Below are 14,117 nucleotides of genomic sequence, written 5' to 3'. Positions count from 1 at the left end.
TCGCCCCCATCTCGCCAGGCGTCGAAGTGACGTACCCAAGAGCCCACCTCTAAACCCAGGCCGCCGGCTCACGCCTCCCGGGCGCGCTTCTCCCAGAGTCACCAGGTCTGCGCAGCCCCCGCCCCCGTCGGAATCCTCCCGCAGAGGGGCACCAAAGTGGTTACTGGCCCCGGGGCGCCGTGAGGGGTCGCGGGGGGGAGGTCGACCCCCGCCAGGCCACCGCTTCCACCCGCCTCACTCGCGGAAGTACTGGGGGCAGGAATTTCATCTGGAAGTGACACAGGTCCCAGTCTCTGCCGGCTGCAGGGGCAGCCCCACCCTTGGGGAGGGGAGATCGCCGCCCTGGCGGCCGCTTCACGGCTCCGCGACTCAACATTCCGCCCAGCCCAGCCGGGCGCTTCCTGCCCTGCCCCCCTTCCCAGGGGTGGTGCTGGCGAGAGGGGCTGGCGAGAGGGGCTGCAGGTGGGCTGTCCCACACCTGTAGGAGTTTCCTGTGGCCCTTGTGAATGAGCCACTTGGTAACCAAGCGGCAGGGCGGACCTGGCTGGGCTCTGCCAGGGCCGCTGCTCCTGGGCGTCAGGAGGAGCCAAAGGGACCTACTGGTCTCCAAAGTGCTCCCTGCAGGCAGGGGCAGGCAGGGTGCGTGGGGAGACAGGCCCATATCCTATATCCTAGGGTGAGACTGGCCTCAGCACACGGAGTTTGGGGCGGAGTGAGTTCTGCAGAGGCGGTTTGGTGCCTGTCGAGGATGCTGCGGGACAGGCGGGAGGTACCTCCGCAGCGGGTTGGGCAGGTTGTCTGGTCTATTCCTCAGATGGCCAGCAGAGGGCAGAAGAGGGCGGGCCGGCCCTGCTGTGAGGGAGCTAGGTGGGTGCCTGGCTGGAAGGCCTTCTCCCCAGCCTCAGTTTCCCCACTTGCAAATGGGAGTGGTCTGCCGTGTGATGTCCGGTGTCGAGGCACATAGAAAGCGCCCCCTAAACTTAAGGGTAGACCTTGGGGTTGCAGCTTCTGGCTCCTCCTAGCTCCTTTGAAGTAGGCAGGACAGCCTGGGCAGGTGGGTGGGGCACAAGCTCCCACCCACCCACCCTGCCGCCTGAGGACACTTCCTTCTCCCAGGTCAGCACTGGGGCTAGGTCAGGGACGGAAGTCACAGGCAGGCCTTTCCCACAAGCCACTACCAAACAGGGGGCAGGGGCAGCTTCCTGCTTTGACCTGCTGCCTGGCCTTCCCTACCCCTCTCCCCCACCCCCCGCCCGCCCCTGGCAGGGCAGGAGCGAGTCCCCGGCTGCTGTCACGGGCTCAGCCTGCTAAGGCCATTTTAGCAACCCCCAGAAACTCATCACCATCCTCTCTTCTCACCCCACAGGCTGCCGACTGGCCAGGGGCGCCTTCCCTGGCTGCAGAAGTGTCCTTGGTGGCCCCTCCCTGCCCACACTGCCAGCAGCCGCCTGTCAGAGGGACTCCCACGTTGCAAAGCTGACGCAGCCTGAGAATGAAATCCCAGGGCCTTTGAAGCTAGGCACCTTCAACCCTCGCCCCCAAACCAGGTATCTGACTTTGCACTCTGCCGTTTACCCACTCGGCCTTTTGGGGGTCAGAGAAGGCTCTCTGATACATTGCCATGTGGTGGGCTGAAGGCACAGGGTGGGAGGGAGTGGGCGAGGTGGCGCGGAGGAGGGCGTCTCAGGCAGGGAGAGTGCGCGACTGAGCTGGGGCAGACCGATCCAGTGAGGACAAGGAGGCCTGTGTGTCCGGGTGGCTGGACCCCACGGCGGGGGCGGGGGGTGAGCCGGGTGCAGCCCTGTGCCTTGCAGCCTTGACACGTGCCATTCTTGTCCTTTGTTTGTTTATTATTGATGGCTCCTCCCCGAGAAGACTGCAGGCTGCAAACAGCCCAGAACAAGCTGGCCCGCTCTGCACAGTGCCGGCCCGCACAGGTCTGCACGCTGGGGTGCTGTGACCCTGGGCAGAGGGGGCGACGTGCCCGCCCACCCTGGGCCAGGGCACCTTGGGTACAGAGGAGGCTCCAGAGCGCAGGTTTCCCCCCCCCCCAAAACCACAGGGTAGCAGCTCTCCAGCCCTGAGGGCCCTGCTTCCAGCTTTTCTCAGCCCCACATCCCCATGTCCCCACATCAAGGGGACAGCCTTGACCCCCGCCCCCCGCCCTGAGATTTGATCAAGGTGGGAAGGGAAGGCCTTAGCAGTCTCTTGTCTTCGATCGGCCTCAGCAACAACACCCCCGCCAATTCCCAAATGTCTGTTCCGGTGCCCAGCAGCCTCTTCCTCCAGGCAGCTTGCCCAGACCACCCCGCTCCTCCCTTATCCTGGTTGCTTAGCCTCTGATCCCAGCCTCCGTGGAGCCCGAGGGTTGCCTGCAGGGGCCGGATGCCCTGTGGTTTGATTTCAACACCCAGCTGTTCACGCACACCGCTAGCTCCCAGCCGTCATCTGCTGCCTCCTCTGCCCACAGGCCTCAGGCCTGGAACCAGCCCTGGAGGTCCTGGTAGACCTGGTCGCGGGGCAGGTGGGGGTAGCGGGCGCAGATGGTGCAGAAGCGCTCGCGCCAGTCCCCTACCAGCCTCACGCGGAGCCGGTCGCGCCAGGCGAAGTAGCGCCGGTACTGGCTCTCGTTCATGCCGCCGAGGAAGGCGGCCAGCTCTCGGGCCGAGCCGAAGTCATCCACGTGCACGAAGGCGTCGGGAGGCGCGAAGGCCTCGTAGGTGGCCCTCGGGGGCCCCAGCACCACGGGCACGGCGCCGGCCGCCAGCGCGTTGCGCCAGAACTTCTCGGTGATGTAGTCTCGGTGCTGCGAGTTCTCGAAGGCCAGGTAGAAGAGGTAGCGGGCCACGGTGGGGAGCAGGCAGTTGGCGCACAGCGGCCGCTGGCTGGCGCGGCCGAACACGTCCACCCGCAGGTGGGGCGCCAGCTGCCGGTACAGCTGCACGCGCCGCTGCTGCGCCCGGAAGTTGCTGACCACCCAGGCGGCCACCCCGTTCTTGGCCGGCAGCGGCGGCGCGGGCCCCTCGCCGGGCTCCAGGCGGCCGTAGGGCACAAAGATGTCTGAGTCTCGCCGGTAGCTCAGCACCCAGTTGAAGATTCCGCCGAGGCGGCCGAGGCCGTGAGTGTGGCTGGGCGACTCGAGGGAGGCCCACACCCAGGGCTGCCCGGCCGGCCGCTCGGCCAGGGGCAGGCGCACCTGCCGCGTCTGCAGCTCGCGGTGGTGGAACACCACGGCGTCGGCCCTGGCCAGCAGGCTGCGATCGGTGCTCAGGCGGCAGCGGGCCATGCCGTAGCGGGTGCAGGTGTTGCTGGGCAGCTCCGGGGCCCTGTCGGTGAAGGGCCAGTGCCAGACGAGGATGGTGAGCGTTGGCTGGGGTGCCGGGACGCCCCCAGGGACCCACCAGAGCAGCCACAGGAGCCAGAGGGCAGTGAGCAGGGCCACCCCGGCCAGGCCCCCCAGGGCCCGGAGCTTCTGGCTGGAGCCACGCCCTGCATGGGACACAGGAAGAGAGGCTGTCTCCTGAGGCTCCCCACAGCCCATCCTCCCAGCCTGGGCCACCCTGGAACTCAGGTACTCACCAGAGTCGTTCATCTACAGCTCCCAGAAGCTGTCAACTGAGAAACTGAGGCCCTCAAATCACAGTAGCCACCAGGCAGAGGTGCCCTGAAATCACAGCGGCGCCGCACGGGGCCTCCTCCGAGGGCGTCTTTCATCTGCCCAGGATGAGGGAAACCAAGGTGCCTTCCCGTTCCACCCCGCCCCCCCAGCTCGAACCTCCCCCCACGCCCCGCCTCCCCCTAGTCAGCTGCCAGGGGTGGAGGTCACAGGAGAGTTGCTGAGCTGGCCCGATCCTGTGCCCCCACCCCCCTGGGCTCTGGGCCGCCACAGGAGGCAGGAGGGGGAGAGGGGCCCCTGGGCCTCAGGGAGGGGTGGGGGTGGCCCCCCAAGAAGGCTCATGGAGGACTGGGGCACCTGTGGACAGTGGGCGAGCTGCCGTTGCGCCCCTCAGGGAGCCCCAGGGCAGTGCCGCCCCGCCCGCGTGCCCTGCTCACCGCAGGTCCTGGGCTCCCGGCCTCTCGTGCCGCAGAGGCGCTGTGCTCAGCTCTTCGGCAGGAGGCTGGGGTTTCTCCCGTTGCTTCTAACCGGACCACCCCACCCCATCCTCGCCCTTCAAGGACACCTGTTCCAGAACCCAGGTTCCAGAGATGAGGTCCATCCACGGTCCTAGGAGTATCTGTCCGCACAAGGCCCTGGCACATGTCCCCAGTGGGCAGCTGCAGGCTGGGCTTGGCCCCGGAGGGGGCCGCAAGGCTTTCTTCCTTGTCCGAGGACTCAGGTCCACAGCAGCCCCAGGCCAGGGGTAGGCCCAGCGTCCTGGCACAGGACGGAGGGGCGGGGGGGGCTGCCCTTGGGGCCGCAGGTCTCTTCCTCCAGGCCTCACAGCCCAGGACGAGGGTGGGGGCAGGGAGGGGGCTTTCCAGACTGGAACGGGAAGGAGTCCGCGAGTCCCTGACGCCTGACGCGGGCGGGCAGGGGGCTGGCACCTGCTCCAGGAAAAGGAAGGCTGGAGTCGGAGTCCCTCTCCTCCCCCACCCTCTGGGCAGCCTGGGGGCCTAGGCCTGGAGGCCTAGTTCCTTCCCCTTTTGCTCTGGTTCCTCTGAGCTGGAGATGTGGCCAGTCAGTGCGGTGAGACTTCCCCTAGCCCCGGCATGCACCCCCTCTAAGCCCAGCTCATGCCCCCTTAACTTTTTCACCCCAGCAGGATGTGGCAAGCCGATCCCAGGCCTCATGCACGCCTCCCGTCCTGGAGGCCGCAGGCTGGTCAGGCTGTGGGAGGCTGTGGGCCAGATGTTGGAAAAGGAACAGCAACCAGAAACTGTTAGCCGGGTCTGCCCCCCATGCCACCCAGGGGCCTCCCTCTGCCCCGCCAGCCCCGTCTGCTCCACGCTCAGGCTCCCAGGGCTGCTGGCCTCCCCCAGCTCCTGTCCCCAGTGAGGACCAGACTGCCTCCAGGGTGGGGACCAGGCAGCTTGCAGCAGACCCATGGGGAACACAGAGGCAAGTCCAGGAGAGGGGGACAGTTTGGGCCGTCTGAGGCTCCCCGCCCCTGAAAAACCTCCAAGCTGTGGTGGGGCCTTGTGCAATACCGAAGGAGGGGCGGGGGGGCCTTGGGATGTGTCAGAAACCAGCCCGCTGACCCAAGGTGTGGATGCAGCAGCCAGGCCTGGCCCCCGCTGGCCCACCCCGGGGCCTGACCAGCAGGTAACTGTCACCGGCCCCCACCCTTTCGAGAAATGAGCACGGTGGCACTAGGGTTTTGGCCCCACCCTGGCATCTCTTCCCTGGCAGGGGACCCTAGATGAGCCACGCCCTGCTCTGAGCACCCACCTCCTGTCCGTGCGGTAGGCATGCGATGGGCGGAGGGGGCACGCAGGAAGGAGCCGCCGCTGCCGCAGCCCGCTAGCGACCTGGCTTCTGGCTGCCAGCGCCCCTGCCCTTCCTGCTTGCGTGGCCAGGGCGGCCCAGGCCCCTGCCTCGCCCACACCACAGCCTGCTCCCCTCTGGGTCAATCTCGTGGAGCCTCCCCGCCTCCGCCCTGCCAGCCCGTGTTGCCAGCCACAGGGCCAACCCCGCTGGCTGGAAAACAGGGCTCTGAGGTTTAGCCCAGAAATGGGTTAGAACGAGAGGTTCTCAGAGGACATGAGTCAAAGGGAAAGTGGGGGCCTCATCCTGCTGCCTGATCCCCAGGCCTCGAAGCTCACCGGGATGCAGGTGGGCACCCCACTCAGCAGCCCGTGGGCATCTCAGAACCCGAGCCCGCTGCCTGCTCTGCGGCCAGCCTCCCATGGGTGGCAATCCAAGCTAGAGCTAAGGGCTCCACCTGGACGGTGGGGGTTGGGGGGGCGGGGAGCGGGGGCAGCCAGCCCCGACCGCCGGGCCCTTGCAGACCACAGCACCTGGGGCGGTGGGGGGGAGGCTGCCTGCCCCAGACCCAAGGACGCCTCAGGTATTGAGGACCAGAGCCTAGCTGCCCACCTGCCCACTCCACGGCTTGGCCTGAGGAGGGTGAAGTCCAGACAGAGCCCCAGAGGCCCCCTGCTGGCCACGCTGCATGGCCGCCTGGCTCCAGAGAGCAGAGGCAGCAGAGGGAGCCAGAGCGCAGTTTATTTTCAGCAAGAGGGTGGGGTGCAGTGGGGTTCGGGGTACCGCTTTGGGAAGATGGGTTCACAGAGGCTGGCAGGTGGTCAAGGGGGCCCCCAGATTGGGGTACAGTCGAGGGGGCAGCAGTCGGGTGCTGTGGGGCTCAGTCTCAGCAGGCAGCGGGAGCGGCTGGACCACCCCAAGGGCATAGGTGTGCAGCGGCCAGCCAACCCCAACTCTTTTCCGTCCCGCCAGGCTGGGGGGCGCACCCACATCCGTGCGGGGAGGAGCTCCGGCTCTGCGGGGGGCGCTCCCGCCCCGTGCTTGGCTCGCCCCCTCTATCCTGCAGGGAGACCCAAGCCCCACTCCTGTGCTGCACCCTGGGAGAGAGCTCACACCCTCGCAGGATTGGGGTTTCCAGTCCCATGGAGCCAGGTCCGCCCACCACGGCCCGGGACCTCTGGGAGGGAGAGGGCCGCAGGGGCTGGTTCCGCCCAAGTGAGCCTGGGGCCAACGGGAGCCACAAACGCCAGGTGCCACACTCCCAGGGGCACCCCAGCCCTGCCGGCTCCCCTCTCACTGCAGCTGCCACTGGAAGGGGGACCCTGTTCACTGAGGCCCTAGGGAGTGGGCGACAGGGACTCCAGGGACAGGTTGGGGACCCCCAAGAAGTTAGGAAAGACAGGACACACCAGGTGGGCGCTTTCTGCCCTGGTCAGGCCAGCGGGAAGTTGAAAGGCTGAGTGTCAGGACCTTAGGGACTGAGCCCGGAGCTCCAGGCTGGGGGTCTGCGGAGTCAGGTCAGCGAGAGACTGGCCTGGCTCAGACCCAGCAGGGTGGCCGGCCACTTCTGCTGGCGAGTGGGGTCTTAACCTCTCTGCTCTCGCCTCTCTGTGGGTGTGTGTCATGGTACAGGTGATGGCGGATGTGTGACCTTCATCACGCTGCCCTTGTGGTCCCCCATGGGTCCCCGGCCCCTGCACCACCTCCTTCCACCTCCCACACCGGTGCGTGAAGAACAGGCTCCCCACACGGGAGCCGGGGCGGGGCGGGGGGGGGGCGCTCTCCAGCCTGGGTGGGCTCTGGCCATGGAGAGGAGCCGCTTTGTCACAAGCCTTTAGCTCCAAGCAGGGCCAAGCCCGAACCCCCAGTCCACCCGACCCCACCTGCCTCTCCTCGGTGACCTGTCTGCCCCATTCAGGGCTGCCTCCGTCATTCAGGAGCCAGAGGTCCAGCATTCTCTGGACCCCCACCCTGGGGAACACTGAGGGGCTTTCGAACCCAATGCTACCTGCACCCCAGTCTCAGTGGGGCACAGGTCCAGTCCCTTGCCCCAGAAACCCCTTCCCCAGGCCCAGTCTTAGGGTCTCTGGCCACACCACGTGGCCCGCCACCCCCACCCCTGGGCCTTCAGCTGAAGGCCCCCCTCCCCCATCCCTCCTTGCTCCATGGGGAGAGGGGGTTGGCATGGGCCGAGACCTTGCTCCTGACATCTGGAGTCCCTGCCCTCTCTCCCCCCTCACCCAGCCCACCTGGTGCACCTGCCTGTGTCCCTTGGGTCCATCTGCCTGGCGGCCCCTCCCCCCCGAAATGCTGCAGGGGCCCAAGGGCCTGTGGTCCCTGGAACAAAAGCACACTCCAGGCCTGCACCCCGCTTCTCCCTGCTTCCCGGCCACGTGCAGACATGGAGGCGCTGGGTGCCCACTGCCCGGTGTCCGTGGGCTCCCGCTCCCCAGCCCTTCCCATCATATGTGGGACGGGGTCTTCCAGCAGGTGGCACCAACTCCACACGGGTTTAGTCCTGCACTGCACCCCTCCCCTACCCCAGTGGGGCAGAAGTGTCTGTTGGGGTGAAGGCTGGAGAAGGTGGCGGTGGTCCTGTGCCTGGAACACCAAGGCCTCCCTTCCCTAGCAGGGCACAGAGGGTGTGGTTAGAAGCCTCAGGTCCCCACTCCAGGCAGCACCCACCATGGGCCCAACGGGGGAGCAGGGGGCCGGTCTCCGGCACGCCCCCCACGCAGATTTGAACCATGCTCTAGTCCCTCTCATCCGCTTGTCTCAGGCGCCCCCATCCATGCCTGGTCTCTACTGCTCGCTTCATTCCCTCCTTTGGGGGTCCAGACCAGAAAGGACAGGTACAAGGGGAAGCAGAGGTCCCCTGTTCCCCCCAAAGGGGTACCCGGCCATTCCCCCTGCACAGCCACAAGCACAGCGCACGTCAGACGCAGGCTCTTTATTGGGGAACGCGGGCCCCTGCCCCGCCCCCACCGGGCCGTGGCACTTGCGAGGGCAGGCGTGGGTCTCGGTCACTGCGGCGGGGGCGGCAGGGGCACGGACAGCGAGGACTGCTCGAACAGCGGGTTCCGCACCTCCATCTCTCCCGTCTGCGAAGGCAGGCGTTAATGAGGGGGGGCCCGGGGTCCGGCAGGCCCCGCACCCCCCACTGCGGCACTCACCGGGGCCAGGCCCGGGCACTCGTACACCGTGAAGTCGCCGTCCTCATTCTCTTCGTCTGAGGCCGAGTCTAGCTCCTTGGGCGGCTCTTTATGCCTGCCGGGGGCGGGACGGCTGGATCCCCCTACACCCTCCAGGTGCCAGGGGCCCGGGCGGGAAGCGGCCGAGCCAGGGCGGGGGCGGCGGGACCTGGGAGGGGGGGCGCGGGGGTGGGGGCGGCGGGGCGCCGGGGCGGGGGGGCCTCTCACCGCTCCAGGCACTGCAACTGCTGCCTCTGGTGCTGGTAGTGGTACATCTCGGCGCTGTGCGCCAGCCGCTGGTCCCCGGGCTGCGGGGGGGAGCGGAGGGAGGGTCAAGCCTGGGTGCAGGGGCGGAGGTGGAGGGGCGGGGCGGGGCGGGGCCACGCACCGAGATCCCAGGCGTTTGCGGGCCGCAGGGCGCCTGCGGCGCTGCGTAGTCTGCCTTCTGCGTCAGGCGGATGTCCCGCTGCAGCCTGTGGGAGCCGAGCCTGAGACGCGGGGTCGCGCCTGTCCACCCGCCCCCCCACTCCCGGCCCCGCACTCACCTGTACCAGCAGAGAGCTGCCACGGCGAGGGCCGCCCCGCCAGCCACGGCGCAGGCCACGATGAGCACTGTGGGGAGCGGCTCGGTGAGGGCCCGCGTCGCCCCAGGTCCCCGCCGCCCTGCCCGCCCAGACCTACCGAGGGCGAGGCCGACACCGTCACCGCGTACACCCCGGGACTTCAAGGGGGACATGTGCACCGGCCCAGATGACACGGGGGAGCCCAAGGAGGTGCGGGGCGTGGGCGCAGGAGCCCCAGGAGTGGATGGGAGGCTCAGGTTGGGGCCCTGGCCTCCCTCTGAGAGCCCCAGGGTGGCTGCTGCAGAAAGAAGGCGAATTGTAACAGCAGAACCAGGCGGGGGACAAGGACGCGGGGGCGGGGAAAGGGGGTGGGAGCCTCACCCAGCCGTCGGGGCACCTCAGGCCGGGGCAGCGCCGTGAGCCTCCAGCGCCCTGCCTCCTGCCGGGCCAGCTCCTGGGCCAGGAGGTCAATCTCATCCTCCAGTCTGGGCTGGGGCGGCCCCTCCCCTGGGGACGATGAGGGGCCATCAGGTGGAGAGGCCGCCAGCCCCTCCTAGGTCCTGCTTCTCCCTCCAGGCCCCTCTTGGCCTGAGGGCCAAGTACCACTGGCCAGCAGCCCCTGGCCATCCTGGATTGCCGTGGGGACAGCTGAGGGAGCTCACTGGGGACAGCAAAACTCCCAGGACAAGTGGGGGTGGCAGCAAGGTGTGGCGGTGCCAGGAGAAGGGCAGGGGTGCCCCTCGCCCCACCAATTACCAACAAAGGGTGGACAGAGCCCTGAGACGTGTCACCCCACCCCGCTGCCTCTCTGCCAAGAGGGGCAGTGACTCCCCAGGGAGCGGGGAGAGGCCCCGTTCTCATCCCCCACCTCCACCAAGTCACCAGGAGAGAGGGACGGCGTCTGTCCAGATGGGGCTAGTGGCCGGACACCTCGTTGTCCCTGCGGTGGGCCCCACAGGCGAGGCTCCGAGGAGGCACCCAGCGGCACCGAAAGCAGCGTGCGCCTCTACGGCAGGCCCGCACTTCTGCGTCCCTACCCCGCACGGTGCCAGGAACGGGGCTCTCCAGCCACCAGCCCAGACGCTCAGCGCCGCCGGCGGCCCGGGGTAGCATCCCATCGCACCCGCGCTCACGCGGCGCCCTCGGGTCGGTGGGTGGGGCACCCCGCCACGCATGGAGTGGACGAGTGCGCATCGGGGGGGGGGGGTCACGCTGGGCAAAGAGTGGGGGCAACCACCGGCACAGAAGTGGGTGCCAGAGGGGTTTCCTGCAGACCCAGTGGGTCCCCAGGCCTGGGGAACTCCGACCCCGCCTCTCCGGGATCACCCCTGCATTTCACACCAGACATCCGTTGCCCTTCGCCTCAGCCCACTGCCAGGCTCTGGGCTGGTGGCATCTGGCAAGAGTCACCAGACCACTTGGAGGGGGATGAGTCGTTGGCAATCCACAGAGCTCGGAGGACCTGAGGGCCGAGGCCAGGGGGGCGAATGTCCCAGCGCGGAGAAGGGAGGAAGGCTACCCCGCTCCCCCGTACCCGGAGGCTGGCGCGTCCTGGGCACACAGAGTCCTTGTGGGTCCTCCTTGAAGGGCTGAAGGCAGGGCCCACAGATGTGGGCACCTGGGGGGCACCGTGCCCGCCTCTTCAGGGCACAGTCCAGACTGCCAGGACAGGCGGCCACATCTGGGAAGGAACCAGAGCAGAGCGGGGTCATGTCCCCACACAGAGCAAGCCTGTCCCAGCCGCCCTCCCCTCCCCCATGCAGCTGGCCCGCCTGACTCTGGCCATTGTTCTGGGCAGGCCCTTCCGCCCAACCACCAGGGACCAGAACCAGGAAGACAAACAGTCCAAAGACTTATCGGAATTCCCGTGCCCCACCCACTCCCCAGAGTCCACTGTCCAGGCCTTATCTGGCCCTCTACACGGAAACTGACCCCCACTGTCCCGACAGCACCGAGCTCCCCGGGGCAGGGCCCTGCGGCCCTCCAAGTCCCACCTCCAATGTCAGCATGCCCCATAGCAAGCCCCTGTCCAGACTGGAAGCCCCAGAGGGTGGCGCTCAGGTCTCTCTGGTGCAGGGGCAGCAAAGGATGCTGGCCGCCCTTCCAGACCCCGCCCCGAGCCACCCCACAGCCCTGGTGAGCAGAGACGGAAGCCGAAACAGAGTAAGGTCCTGGCCTGGAAGACGGTCTCCCCCCATGCCAAAGCTCCGCTTGTCCCCAGGGCACAGAGAAGCTGCTGGGGTTGGGGAGACCGAGGATGGAGTTGACCAGTCTCACTTCGGATACAGAAACTAAGCCGGGGTCACTCCTGCAACCACCACTGCCCAGGACTGGGACCTTCGCAAGGCCCAGTTCCTGATTTGGGGCCCAGACGGCAGTGTCCTGTGCATACAGCCAACGGGTCCCATCCTGACACTGGGGGGTATTGGGCAGTGGCCAGCTCTGCCTCAGTTTCCTCTCAGATGTGGAAGATGAACTGCCTCAAAGCTGAGGAATGTCCCGAGGCCTGGGGCACTGGCCGCAGTCAGTGGGCAGCAGGGGCAGCAGAGCCAGGGGGAGACTGGCAGGTGGGTCAGCCTCGCTTGGGGAGGCCAGGGTGGGGGTGTCTCTGGTGTCTCTCAGCCCAGCCCCACCCCACACGCTGCAGAAGGGCCACCGGGGCCCAGGGTGACATGGGAAATCAGGGAATGCCCAGCTCTGTGCTTCTCTAGACCTTGGCTGGCCTGGCTTGGTTTCCATGGTAACCTGACACACAGCATCCTGGCTGTAGGCAGCCGCTCCAGAAAGTTCCAGCAGTCCCCACGGCAAGTGGGCAGGGGGCCCATCCCAGGCAGCCACCATCCTGCACAAGCTGGGGCAGTGGGCACCAGAATCGGTGAGCTGGACCTGGGGCTTGGGCTGGTTAAACATGAAGCCTGTGCCAGCAGGTCCGTCTGGACCCCGCCCACCAGCTGGGCGCCTAGGGAGCCAAGCGCTTCCTGCCCCCCAGTGCTGAGCACCCAGAGTGCACCAGGCCAAGGGCAGAAGCCTAGAAGAGTCCCCACTCCAGCCTCAGGGTGCAGGAGGAGGTTCCGGAAACAATGGCGGCTGGAGAGAGGCTGGCGCCCTACCCATCTGGGTGAGCATAAAGCCGTGAGCAGCTGCCCTGGCACCTGCCCACCCCAGGGACTGTGCACAGGGGCTGCAGTCCACTTCCTCAGGAGGCCTCACCCTGCAGGCCCTGCGGCCAGGTTCTCAGCAGGCACCTCACCTGGCCATGCCAGCCTCCCGCCCACGGGTGCTGTGCCCAAGAGGAAGCCTGCTCGGCTCTGGCCGCACATACAGAACCACATCGCCCAGGCTGGCATCCCAGCTGCCACGTACCAGTCACTTAACTTCTTTGTGCCTCGGTTTGCTCATCTGTAAAATGGGCTAAGAACAGCGCCTTCCAGTATGGCTGACAGGGGAACTGAGTTAAGGTTCGGGCAGTGTCCTGGCTCAGTCCCCTGGGGTACCAGTCCCTGCACTTTCACTGCCTGGAACCTCAGTGCCCATCTGGGAAGCAGGGTGGGTCTCCCAAGACCCCAGACCCATCGCTCTCTGCTCAAGTCTACCCTGGGCAGTGACCCTCAGCCCCCAGCACCCAAGACAGAATGGCGAGACCCTCCAGCGCTGAGGATGAGAGGAAGCTTGAGACTGGACGCACCTCCTGCTTCCACTGAAACCAGAGCAAAACCCTGAGCTCGGGACATGCTGTTGCCCCAGGAACCTTCAAAACCCACCACGACAGCAAAGCTAGGCACGTGCCCAACATCGCCTGAGGCTCGGAGACAGGCAGACCAGCACTGCGACCCCGACCCCAGGGCAGATGCCGGTGGCCGGGCACCCAGGGCCAGGCCCGCGCCCACGGAGCCCGAGATGCGCACCAAGAAACGCGCACAGGACGGCCTGCCGGCGCGGGCCCACGCACTGAGCCCTCCCGAGAGAAAGGCTCCCGGATCGGAGACAAAGACAAGCGAGCGTGAACTTCGAGTTCGCCGCCTGGAATCCGGGAGGGCCCATCCAGCCGGGCCCCCCGGCGACCGGGGGCTGTTTACCCCATCTCGCGCGGGCCGGGCCTGCCGGGTCTGCGGGCCCGGGCGAGGGCGGAGGCAGCGGCGGGGAGGCCGACGGCGGCGCCGCGCAGCGCGACCCCCGCCCGGCGATCCCGGCCCTGGGGTGCCCGGCGGCCTGCGCCGAGCGCTCTCGCTCACCCGGGCGGCCGGCGGCGGTACCGCGCAGGGCCGCGCCGAGGACCAGGCCGGAGAGCAGAAGCCGCAGCAGCCGCAGGTGCCGCGGGGAGGGCGGAGGGACGGGCGTCGCCATCCTTCAGCGCCGCCGCCGGGGCAGCATGGCACCGTACGGCCCGGGGCTCGGCGCCGGCTCCGGGCGCCGCGTTGGCGGAGGCGGAGGAGGAGGAGGAGGAGCGGGGGGGCGGAGGAGGAAGAGGAGGCGGAGAGGAGAAAAGAGGCGACGGCGGCGGCGCTGACGCTGCGGCAAAAGATCAGGGATGGAGGCGCGGAGGCGAGGACGCACGCGACGAGTGCGCCTGCGCGCTCCACCTGCGGAGGCGGGACGGCTCCTCCAGTCTGCGCCCCGCCCCCTCCCCTTAGTTCGGCTCGACCCCTCCCCACAGCGGGCTTCAGGGTGCCTCAACTTCTCTGGCCTCTGCAGCCAGGGACGTTCTGTGTTCGCCACAAATCCGGCTAGGGACTGGCCGAGAGCGGGCTTCCTCGGGCCCTTCCCTGCGGGGCTGCCAACTTCCACCCTACCCCCACCCCGCTGGAGCAGAGGACCCGCCCGCGGCTAGAGGTGCGAGCATCCAGGAACACGGAGATACCAGAGGCGCACAGATGGATAGGTGCACAAGGATGCACAGGTGTGCCCAAAGATGCGGCGGGCTCTCAGAGAGACACGGGG

At 67.8% G+C, this 14,117-nt stretch overlaps 2 protein-coding genes across 10 annotated transcripts; both read right to left on the bottom strand.

Moving 5' to 3' along the window:
• Window positions 1-2,447: 2,447 nt before the first annotated feature.
• FUT7 (fucosyltransferase 7) lies at window positions 2,448-5,513 on the bottom strand. 5 transcript variants are annotated; one of them, XM_036239311.1, is made up of 4 exons: window positions 5,390-5,513; window positions 4,054-4,838; window positions 3,580-3,714; window positions 2,448-3,489 (listed from the first exon to the last, which is right to left on the bottom strand). In XM_036239311.1, the coding sequence occupies exons 3-4, from the start codon at window positions 3,590-3,592 to the stop codon at window positions 2,474-2,476; spliced, it is 1,029 nt and encodes a 342-aa protein (XP_036095204.1). In that variant the 5' UTR covers window positions 3,593-3,714; window positions 4,054-4,838; window positions 5,390-5,513; the 3' UTR covers window positions 2,448-2,473. The 5 variants fall into 5 exon arrangements, with proteins under 5 accessions (XP_036095204.1, XP_036095206.1, XP_015986481.2 ...); XM_036239313.1 differs by having other exon boundaries at window positions 4,054-4,545; XM_016130995.2 differs by lacking the exon at window positions 5,390-5,513 and having other exon boundaries at window positions 4,054-4,545; window positions 4,748-5,240.
• Window positions 5,514-8,360: 2,847 nt separating this feature from the next.
• NPDC1 (neural proliferation, differentiation and control 1) lies at window positions 8,361-13,733 on the bottom strand. Of its 5 annotated transcripts, none has more exons than XM_036239315.1 (9): window positions 13,412-13,728; window positions 10,714-10,860; window positions 9,561-9,686; window positions 9,298-9,477; window positions 9,162-9,228; window positions 9,005-9,089; window positions 8,845-8,924; window positions 8,624-8,692; window positions 8,361-8,526 (listed from the first exon to the last, which is right to left on the bottom strand). In XM_036239315.1, exons 1-9 carry the CDS (start codon window positions 13,521-13,523, stop codon window positions 8,376-8,378), a joined length of 1,017 nt encoding a protein of 338 aa, XP_036095208.1. In that variant the 5' UTR covers window positions 13,524-13,728; the 3' UTR covers window positions 8,361-8,375. The 5 variants fall into 5 exon arrangements, 3 of the variants coding, with proteins under 3 accessions (XP_036095208.1, XP_015986444.1, XP_036095209.1); XM_016130958.2 differs by having other exon boundaries at window positions 8,599-8,692; window positions 13,412-13,722; XR_004956325.1 differs by having other exon boundaries at window positions 8,468-8,526; window positions 9,294-9,477.
• Between the last annotated feature and the right edge of the window lie 384 nt (window positions 13,734-14,117).

This window comes from Rousettus aegyptiacus, unplaced genomic scaffold, assembly GCF_014176215.1.
Source record: "Rousettus aegyptiacus isolate mRouAeg1 unplaced genomic scaffold, mRouAeg1.p scaffold_m13_p_3, whole genome shotgun sequence".
NCBI lineage: Eukaryota > Metazoa > Chordata > Mammalia > Chiroptera > Pteropodidae > Rousettus > Rousettus aegyptiacus.
This window is presented reverse-complemented; position numbering and strand designations above follow the sequence as displayed.